General features: G+C 42.7%; 1 protein-coding gene across 1 annotated transcript; it reads right to left on the reverse strand.

Moving 5' to 3' along the window:
• Positions 1–422: 422 nt before the first annotated feature.
• Positions 423–10,580, reverse strand: LOC311118839 (leukotriene B4 receptor 1-like). The gene is given in 5 exon segments (XM_084193616.1): positions 423–2,403; positions 8,528–8,804; positions 9,764–10,245; positions 10,247–10,327; positions 10,506–10,580. Coding segments are annotated over 4 exon segments (1,203 nt in total). The 5' UTR covers positions 10,277–10,327; positions 10,506–10,580; the 3' UTR covers positions 423–1,989.
• Positions 10,581–11,688: the final 1,108 nt, after the last annotated feature.

Genomic DNA, 11,688 nt, shown 5'->3' on the forward strand with positions numbered 1-11,688 from the left:
CACTTGTCTCTTCAATTTTTGCGGTAATTCTGCAATTAGTTAGTTGTAATTTGGGGTAGAGCAGACATTTCCATTTATGTTTGTTAGCTGCATGTGTGACATAACTCCACCAGTCCTATTTATGATATAATTTACAAAGATTTTACTTTATTTTTAAATATTTTTCAGATTGTTTTTAAAACAATTATCAATTAGTATATTTGAGTTTAACCACCATTTTTGTTGTATTATTTGTTCTGTCTTTTCTGGTGGATTAAACTGAAATTGCAACCAACTTTCTATGGCTTGTTTTAAAAATAGGGATATTCTGGAGATTATTTCATTTTCAAATAACCGAAAGTGAGAGGTTGTAATCTGAATAAAGGGGAAAATGCCATTTGTGATGGGTGATTTGAAGGAGTCAGGCGCAGGAGGGTAAATCACAGAATACAGAGTTTATTCCGAAATACAGAGTTACGCAGGATAGCGTCAAACAGTCCAGTGCGTAAAACAGGCGCACTGGAACAAAACAGGCACACAGGGAAAATATACCCCGGCAATACAAAATACACGTAGCTCAACCGAGCTACTCTCTCCTCACATTAAACAATCACCCACAAGGACAAGGGGGCAGAGGGAACACGTATACATGCACTAATGGGGGGATATGAACCAGGTGTGTGTATTAGACAAGACAAAACAAATGGAATGATGAGATGAGGCTAGAAGGCAGGTGACGACGAACGCCGAAGCCTGCCCGAACAAGGAGAGGAGGCAGCTTCGGAGGAAGTTGTGACACCATTCTTGAACATGGGGTTAGACATTCTTACTAATCTGCTAGAGAACCAGTTCGGAATTAAATATAACTTTTGTATGACTGACGCCTTTAGTGAGAGGTCTAATGCTTTAATATTTAATCATATCTGCCCTCCTAATTCATTACTTTACATAAATAGGCCCATTTAATTTTGTCTGGCTTGCCGTTCCAAATATAATGGAATCATTTTTTCTCATATAATTAAAAAAATAGGTCGCTAAGTGTAGGCAATACCATAAGCAAATAGGTAAACTGGGATATGACTAAAGAGTTAATCAGGGTGATTTTTTCACCAATAGACAGGTATTTACCTTTCCATGGTAGCAAGATCTTATCTATTTTTGCTAACTTTCTATTAAAATGTATTGTAGTGAGATAATTTATTTCTTTCGGGATATGTATACTGAGTATGTCCACATCACCGTCAGACCGTTTTATTGGTAAACCACACGGTAATGTAAAAGTTGTATATTTTAGTGATCCATAATTTGGTTGTAATCCCAGAGTTTTGCCTTGTCAAGAATAACTCCTATCTCCTGTGGTATGGGTGGTCTTGCCTTGCGGTTAGGGCCACTAACTCTGGCACACAGACATACGGTTGTTAGGGTGTCGACAGAGGCATACGATCAAATCCGTTTCATCTTCTTAATATGTGTTTTTTATTTTATTTTACTGACCATTTTAGGACACCGTTTGATAGCAAAAATGACCAAGTTATCCAATTCACCCAAATAGTTGTTTGTCACGCTACCTTAGGTTAACTAGAAGTTACTGTATGTAATGCGTTGTGTGTTTTGAAAGCATTTGAATAATGGTGCAACTATAGCCAGCTACTGTTCTCCATTGATTTGCCTGTCCAGAACATTTTGTAATAATTAACCACAATTACAATAGTGAGGTCATCATGGAAATGTTAATTTCCTAACACAGCTCCAGTCACTGACGTCATTTGGCTATACCTCGCATGTCAGTGTCTAGAACCATTGCTTCCCCTCTTCCTTGATTTGTCAACAGGTGAAAACTTTATTAAGAAATTGTATAATATTTTAATTCAGAAATTGCATGAAGGCAACCGCACAGACACACTTGCAATAAAGCACATTTATCAGAAATATGTTCATGAAATACATGAAATACGATTAATAATCTAGGATTACTACAGTAGGCCAGAAAAAGTTGTTAAAAAAGTAACACTACTCAGACTGATCATTGGACGTCAAAGTCTTGAACTCCGGATTGGAGTTAACCTCGACCTCAACTCCACGCAGCTCTATTCCACAATCCCTACCCCGATCCTTTTCCTTCCCCAACCACCCAGGCTTGAGTGACAGCGAGCGCAGGACAGAGCTCTCGTACAGGGCTGTGGAACCACTTCGGCTGGACCTCGTGCTGCGGGAGAAGGAGGCGGAGGTACCTCCCTCGGAGTTGGTGCCCTCGAACAGCTTGGCCATGAAGCTAAAGCCGGCCTGGCGGATGTGGGAGCTGCCGGCGAACACGTACAGCACAGGGTTCACACTGCTGCTCAGGAAGGCGAACGCCGTGACGTTGGGACGGGCCGATAGAGCAGCATTGGTGAGAGTGGCGTTGTCACCCAGCAGACCAATCACCTGGGAGGGAGAGAAGGGAGGAGGGGGAGAGAGAGTGTGTTGGGGGTTAGAGAGGGAAAGAAAGTGAAACATAGTGAGAGAGAGAGGTAAAAAGATGAGGGAGAGAGAGAAAGACAACGAGAGTAAGAGAGAGACAGAGAAAGAGGTGAGAGAGAGAGAGAGAGAGAGAGAGAGAGAGAGAGAGAGAGAGAGAGAGAGAGAGCAAGAGAGAGCGAGAGAAAGAGAGCAAGAGAGAGAGGGAGAAAGAGGAGGGAGATAGAGAAAGACAGCGAGAGAAAGAGAGACAGAAAAAGAGGTGAGAGAGAGAGCAAGAGAGAGAGAGAGGGGGAGAGAGAGAGAGAGAGAGAGAGAGAGAGACAGAGAGAGTTTGAGTTTTTATAAAACTCAAGTGTTAACATAGATAATGGCACACTGCCTTTTCAGAAATGAAAACAAATGTAATTCCTAAATAAAATAAAATAAAAAAGAACATATACATTCAACTCATTTCATCAACAAAAAATAGTTTCAAAAAACCGCTCTTTCGTAAGCCCACTTCTCCTCAAACAATGGGAGATATTTTACAGCTGAGAAGAACTCAAAATCCACTTTTATTCTTGCTTTCACTAATCCTTTAAAAACACATCTTACATCCTGCCCATATCCCGTTTATATCTTATGTTTCCTACTCAGAAAAATTGACATCTTAGCTTGTCCCAAAATAAAATTTAACAGTTGACATTTTCTTTTCTGATGCTTACTATATTGAAACCCCAAAATAAAAACAGTGATATTGAAAATCTCCCCTACAGCTTTAAACAAAGACTCCAGCATTTCCAAGAGAGGTTTTATCCTCTCACACTCCATAAAACAGTGAAAAATGGTTTCTCTTATATTACAAAAAGGGCATCCATCTCCAACATCTGAGTTAATAACAGATACAAAAGCATTAACTGCAACGATTCCATGCAAAACCCTCCATTGCATATCCCCAGTACCCTTTTGTAACGGTGGCTTGTACAGTGCTCTCCATGCTGGCTTTACCTTGTCATCAATGCCCAATTTTACCCTCCATGGAGTGTCTTTTCTATTTTTCAATTTATCTTTATTCAAAACCTTGACACACCCCCTATATAAGTATTTCCCATTCACCTCATCCAAACCCACCTCTTCCAACCCTCTCAAATCCAGCAATAACGCCTTTCTTTCTGACTCTGGGATATTGGGTGTAATCCCTAGTCTTGGAAATTAGACGTTTTCATCTTGTACCTTCTTCTTGTGACTACTCAGCATACCCACTCTTCTGCTGACAGAGCCTTCCTGCAGCTTCCCAGCAGTTGTCCGACAATCCTTTCCGACCTCACCCCCAAATGTTCAGCCACCCGTCTTCCATCCATTAAGGCGGTCCCAGCCATGGCCATTAACTGTTTTAAGGTGATGATTTTGCCCTTCACCAGAATCTTGGAGAAATATGGAACAGCTGCAGTTGTACAATCCAGTCTTGCCCCATACACCAGAGGTTCCTCCAACAGCCAATGCGCTGACTCCGCTGACGTTCGTCTGGACACCTTCATAATGCTCCACACCCTAAGAAGGCCTCTGTAAAACGGAGGTACTCCCTCCCTAGAAATCTGGCTACTATCAACCAAAAATAAAGCTTTCTTTAAACCTAATCCCCCAACCTGCTGTAATACAAGACCTGCCACCCCTCTCCAAACCACATTTTCCGGTCCATAAAGCAACCTTTGAATAAACTGAAACCGGAAAGCAGCAGCCCTACTAGCAAGATGTACAAGACCTTGTCCCCCCTCCTCTTTTGACAAATACAAAACACTTTGTGGAACACAGTGATATTTATCCCAAAAAAAATCCACAATAATTGCCTGTATCTTAGCCAGAAGGCCAGATGGTGGCTCTAAAACTGACAACCGATGCCACAGTGCAGAGGCAATCACATTGTTAACTATAATAGTGCGCAACCTATATGACATACGCGATAACAACCAATGCCATCTCCTCATCCTCCCTTCCACCATTTCAACCACCCCAATCCAAATTTTTTCCATTGTCCCCTCATCTCCTAGGTACACTCCAAGATACTTAAAACCTCCCTTACACCATTCCAGCCCCCCTGGCAAAGCCATGATCCCTCCAGACCATTCTCCAATCTGTAAAGCACAACTTTTTTCCCAATTTACCTTTGCAGAGGATATTCCCCTAAAACGATCAACCATTAGACTCAAACTATCCACCTCCGCTTGATTTTTCACTAAAACAACTACATCATCAGCATAGGCTGAGAGACAGATAGGAGGAATATCCTCTGAAAGGTACACCCCTTCAATGCGACTTCTAATGCTATTTAGTAGTGGCTCTATAGACATTTTACATTTACATTTTAGTCATTTAGCAGACGCTCTTATCCAGAGCGACTTACAGTTAGTGAATACATATTTTTTTATACTGGCCCCCTGTGGGAATCGAACCCACAACCCTGGCGTTGCAAACGCCATGCTCTATCAACTGAGCTACATCCCTGCCGGCCATTCCCTCCCCTACCCTGGACGACGCTGGGCCAATTGTGCGCCGCCCATGAGTCTCCCGGTCGCGGCCGGCTGCGACAGAGCCTGGATTCGAACCAGGATCTCTAGTGACACAGTTAGCACTGCGATGCAGTGCCTTAGACCACTGCGCCACTCAGGAGCTATAGCAATGGCATATAACATTCCCGACAAAGAAAATCCCTGCCTAATACCTCTACACACTTTAAAAGGAGCACTCAAACCACCGTTAACTTTCAATACACTTTCAATGTCACCATATATCACCTTTATCATGGCAATAAAACCAGAGCTGAACCCAAACGCCTCAAAAGTGTGCCATAAGTATTGATGTTCAACTCGGTCAAATGCCTTTTCCTGATCAATTGAAATTAGACCAGCATCCAACTCAATAGCCCTAGAGACGTCCAAAAAATCACGAATCAGAGAAATGTTATCCCCTATCTGCCTGCCAGGAACACAGTAGGACTGGTCCGTATGTATGATTTGCCCCATCACCTCCCTCAGCCTGTTGGACAAAGCCTTTGACAGGATCTTATAATCAGTGCACAATAGAGCCACCAGCCTCCAGTTCTTCACCTCCCTAGGGTCACCCTTTTTGGGCAGTAGGGTGAGGACAGCCCTTCTGCAGCTTATTGGTAGTAACCCTCCGGTTAAACTATCATTAACTACTGCTAGCCAATCCTCTCCCAACATAGCCCAAAAAGACTTAAAAAAGTCAACGGGAAGCCCATCAATGCCTGGTGCCCTTCCATTTTCCATGCCTTTTAATGCAGTGTATAGCTCCTGCAAAGACAATGGTTGCTCTAGCTCAACCTGAGCTTCTGCAGCCACCTGTGGGAGCCCATCAAGGAACTGCTGTGTCACTGTTTTATCCTCTTTGTACTCACACTTGTAGAGCTCAGCATAGAACTCTACTGCCCTCTTTCTAATTTCACTAGGGCTAGTGAGCTCCTGTCCAACAGCTGATTTGAGACAATTAATAATTTTTCTTTGTCCATTCTTTTTCTCTAAACCAAAGAAAAATTTGGATGAGGCATCCATTTCAGAGATTCCCTGAAACTTACTTCTTACCAATGCCCCCTGTGCTCTGATACCCAGCAGGTCTGCCAATGCAGCTTTTTTCCTCTTGAGGGCCTGAGTATGGCCTCGATCTCCTGTGGTCTCAACCAACGTCATGAGTTCCACTATTTCAGTCTCTAGGGCTTTCATTGATCTGGTGATATCCTTGGTGACATTCCTCGTGTATTGATTACATAATTGTTGAATCTGGATTTTCCCTATATCCCACCAGTGTTGAAGGGATACAAAACTGGCATTTTGAGACCTCCACCTCTCCCAGAAAAAAACTAAAACATTTTCTGAAGTGAGCATCACTCAATAAAGTTATATTAAAATGCCAATATGCGCTTTTGGGTTTTACATCGTTAATGAACACCACCTCTGTTATTAAACAATGATCAGAAAATCCCACTGGGGTTATCACACTTGATTTACAGACCTGAGATTGATGCTCAAAACAATAAAACCTATCTAACCTGGCCATAGAGATGGTGTTCTCTCTCACATGCGCCCAGGTGTACTGTCTCGTGCCTCCATGTTGACTCCGCCAAATATCACACAGTCCATGTGTTACAATGAGGCGTTTTAAAAAAGTCATTGAGGCTATATGAGGTTCTTTGTGATTTCTATCTAAATCACTGACTGTGCAGTTAAAATCCCCAGCAATAAATAAATAATCTTCATTATTACATTTCTCAATGGTATTTGATAATGTCTCTAAAAAACATACCCTCTCAACTGCCACCACTGGGGCATATACATTTATCAGACACATAGTGATGTTTTCATACCTTGCTCTAACTTTTAATAACCTCCCCTCAACTACCTCTTCAACCTCATATGACAAAGGCAAAAACCCTTTTGAGAACAAGATGGCCACACCCCCACTTTTTGAGTTTTTACGACTACACACCACTGTTTTTCACTATTTTGTTGTGACGCATCAGATGACTCACTCTCGCTATCCTCCCCAGAAGAAAACTCCACCATCTCTACAACCTGTTTATCTTCAACTGATTTATCAATCTCTACCTTCCTCTTGGAATTAGACCCTTCACCACCCCTTACATTCTTCCTCTTACTCCTCGGTACTTTGAAAACAGCTGCTTCCTTTTCTATTATTTCAATCTCCTCTTGACCTCCAATTTCATTTTCCAGCACCACCTCAGCAACGGCAGTCGCAATCTCACCGACTTTTTCCCCTCCTTATTTGTTCTGATCTACCACCATTGCCCCCGTATCCACACTGCCTTCCTCTCCTACTTTTCCTACCACATCTGCCCACCTCCTCCCTTCCCCAGCACCTGCACCCTTAGAATGTTCATCCCTTCGCGGTGGTGCATTAGCTGCACCAGCACTAGAGCTGCTACCAGAATCTGCGCGCTCATTCTCGGGACAATTACGCACCAAATGCCCCTCTCTTCCACAGCCAAAGCATTTCATTGATTCAGTAGAAGCGTAGAAGACATAATCAGATCCATCAATCTTAAAACTGAATGCTAAATTCAGTTCATCAATGTCCTTTTTTAAAATCATATGCACTTGTCTCCTATGAGACACGACATGTTTCAGCAACGGAGATTTGCATCCAAAAAGAACCTTCTTTATTGTAGATACAATTTGACCATGACGAGATAACTCTCGCTCCAACACTTCATCTCTAACAAATGGTGGCACGTTAGAAAGTATAACTTTCTTCGCCGGATTCATACGCGGAAATAGCGGCGTCTGCGTCTCCTGCAACACAACACCACTCTCAACTATCATATTCACCTTTTCAATGGAATCTAAAAATATCACTACAGCGCTATTCATCCTTGAGGCTGATTTGATGCTATCATACCCAATGATAGCACCCACTGCCAAGCTACATTCTTCCACTGAACACCCGGCCGCAGCAGGAATCTTTACTCCCATGTCGCCGACTAAGTTTTTCAAACTCCAAACTTCCGCGAGTGGCCATTGCAACCAGCCCCACCCGCTGGTTGTGCCCTCGCGAAAAACAACCTCAACAATCCCACCACCCCTATACGTGCTTAGTGATAGTTAGACAAGATAACCTTAAAACAACTAAACTAATCAATATAAATAATATACACACCAAAACCCAATAGAGTGAAAAAAAATCCAGTCGCTCTCACAATCACTCCTGCTTCACGACTCACTCCCAGCATGCACTCCAACGAGAGAGAGGGAGGAAGAGAGAGAGGGATAGAGGAGGAAGAAGAGAAAGAGGATGAGGTGAAGAGTTGAGAGGAGACAGATAAACATCAGAGACACTGATAGGGATTCTACCTATTATTATTATTATTATTATTATTATTATTATTATTATTATTATTAATATGATTATAATACCTATTATTATTAATAATATTATTATTATGCCTATTATTATTAATAATAATAATAATAATATTATAATACCTATGATTATTATTATTATTATTATTATTATTATTATACCTGATACATTGAACTGCTACATAATAACTTTCAAATACATTGAGGAACTCGCATACCTGTAAGATGTTGACCAGGTGGTAGGGCAGCCAGAAGAGAGCGAAGGCGCCAATGATGAGGAGGATGAGGCGGTTTCCCCGTCCCTTGCGCTGGAACATGGCGCTGCGTAGCCGGCAGATGACGGAGGTGTAGCAGACGATGATGAAGGTGAAGGGGAGTAAGAAGCCCAGGACGGTCTCAAACAGGTACTGGAACACCTGGTGACCCACACTGCCCCAGTGATACGGCATGCAGATGTTCATGGAGATGTTCTTGTGCAGGAAGGGCTTCAGGTTACTGGGTAGAGAGAGAGAGAGCGACAGACAGAGACAGAGAGACAGAGAGACAGAGAGACAGAGAGACAGAGAGAGAGAGAGAGAGAGAGAGAGAGAGAGAGAGAGAGAGAGAGAACAGGTTTGAGAGGGAACAACTCAGCAGGGCTTGGTAATGATATGAGAGGGGGGTCACTGTATTTTTAGATGTCTCTCACTCTGTCTCTCTCTCTCTCGCCTCTCATGCCTCTCCAACCACACCAGTCACAGATCCATGGTGGTCAGAGAACAAATTCACACAGACATACTTATCAGTGGAGGCTGCTGAGGGGAAGGCAGCTCATCATAATGGCTGAAATGGAGTGAATGGAATAGTACCAAACACATGGTTTTAATGTGTTTGATACCATTCCATTCCAGCCATTGTCTGCCATTCCAGACATTATTATGAGACGAAGGCCAGCAGCCTCCACTGATACTTACAGTATGTTGCATCAACATCCTGTCAACATTTTGACTCCACTTCAGTTCTTCTTTTACAGAATAGACAGCACACAGACTTATTATACTTCATAATATACTTATATATTCATATATATATATATATATATATATATATATATATATATATATATATATATATATATATATATACACTGAGCATACAAACATTAAGAACACCTGCTCTTTCCATGACATAGACTGACCAGGTTAATCCAGGTGAAAGCTATGATCCCTTATTGATGTCTTGTTAAATCCACTTCAATCAGTGTAGATGAAGGGGAGGAGACAGGTTAAAGAAGCATTTTTAAGCCTTGAGACAATTGAGACATGGATTGTGTATGTGTGCAATTCAGAGTGTGAATGGGCAAGACAAAATATTTAAGTCTCTCTCTCTCACTCTCTCACACTCACACTCACACTCACACTCACACTCACTTTCACACTCACTTTCACACACCACACACATTCACACAGCCCCACCTGCGATAGAAGGGCATGGGCAGAGCTAAGACGAAGGCCAGCACCCAGATACCCAGCAGAATAGCCATCAGGGTTTTCTTGGTCCTCATCCTCTGTGACAGGAAGGGCCTCGCCACGGCCAGCCAGCGATCCATGCTCATCAAGCAGATCAGGTAGATGGACACGTTCATGTTGACGCAGCACAGGTAGTGCACCGTCTTACAGGCCACAGCCCCAAACTCCCAGCCTCGCCTGCCTGCCAAGAAGTGCAGGAAGAGCGGGGCGCTTAGCAGCACCAGGGCGTCGGCCACGGCGAGATTTAAGACGAGCAGGCAGGTGACGGAGCGATGCCTCACGCGGCACAGCACCGACCACACCACGAACAGGTTGCCTGGGAAACCAAAGACAAAGGCCAGGACCAGAATGGAGATACCGATCTGGTGTGAGATGGAGAGAGGAGGGGAGAAGGAGACAAGAGGAGGGGTGGAGGGAGAGCTGGGGGGAAGCGGTGGAGATGAAGAGGTCTGACGCCATTTTCGAAGGCAACTGAAGAATCTGGTGTTTCTGGACCTTTGGGTTAATCCACTGTTGGATAGGATGACCATAGAAATAGAATTAGAACACATAGTATGACGTATAACTATGGGAAGCACACAGAGAGAGACGAGAGACACACAGATACAATGTTTGTATCAACAAATATCACAATATTTATATCAACTGAAGGAGCACTTAAAATAGCTTTATACTTCACAACACTGACCTTTATGAGATGGATTTATCCTCCTTTTAACCTGGATCTTCTCAAATCCACAGGAAGTGCTTTTTATTAGCTATTTTGTATTATGCTTTTGTCTCTGTCTGCCTGTCTGTCTTAATGCATGTCTGTCTGTCTATCTGACTGTATGTCTGTCCGCTTGTCTGACTGGACTGCTCGTCCATCCGTCTCCACAGGTCTCAGTCCTTTTTCTATCCTCTTTCTTCTTCCCCTTCTGTCAGTCTGTTTTTCTTTCATCATGTTTTTGAGTTTAATACAAGAGGAAACACAGGAGACTTGCTAACACCACAAGTCAGGAAGGAAGTCTGTGCTCATCACATTTGACCGTGTGCATCGTACCATGATGCATGATCTCTCTATATATGACTGCATCCACCCTAACTCTCTTTATATGACTGCATCCACCCTAACTCTCTCTTTATATGACTGCATCCACCCTAACTCTCTCTCTATGTATATATAACTGCATCCACCCTAACTCTCTGTACATATGACTGCATCCACCCTAACTCTCTCTTTATATGACTGCATCCACCCTAACTCTCTCTTTATATGACTGCATCCACCCTAACTCTCTTTTATATTACTGCATCCACCCTAACTCTTTCTATATATGACTGGATCCACCCTAACTCTCTCTATATATGACTGCATCCACTGTTATGATGAGTTTCTCGGGTATCAAGGAATTCAATATGCAAGAAGATATTTAACACTTAGATGGAGAATTGATACAATGTATTTAATAGATGCGGTACCGGGTTCGTATAACAAACGGCACGTGAGTTGCCCATTGGAACCCAAACTCCTAGACAAAGGAAATCTCTCAGTTATATAGCCTCTTTACACATTCCTTCAACAACATATGGTAACCATCAGTTGGCACTCCCCACCCTGATGTTATCCCCTTGTAACCAGGCAGTATATTCCATATATCAATCATTCTAAGATAAACACCAGTAAGCTCCCTCGACATACTGAAATCATTGGCATTCAGACTCTGTGGCATCAAGATTGACAAATCTAATGGATTTAACATCGTTCCTACAACACTGTGAAAACACGTCATATCAATCCACCCTAACTATATGACTGCATCCACTCTAACGCTCTCTTTATATGACTGCATCCACCCTAACTCTCTCTCTCTATATGACTGCATCCACCC

This window comes from Coregonus lavaretus (assembly GCF_964263955.1).
Source record: "Coregonus lavaretus genome assembly, contig: HAP1_SCAFFOLD_7226, whole genome shotgun sequence".
Classification (NCBI taxonomy): domain Eukaryota; kingdom Metazoa; phylum Chordata; class Actinopteri; order Salmoniformes; family Salmonidae; genus Coregonus; species Coregonus lavaretus.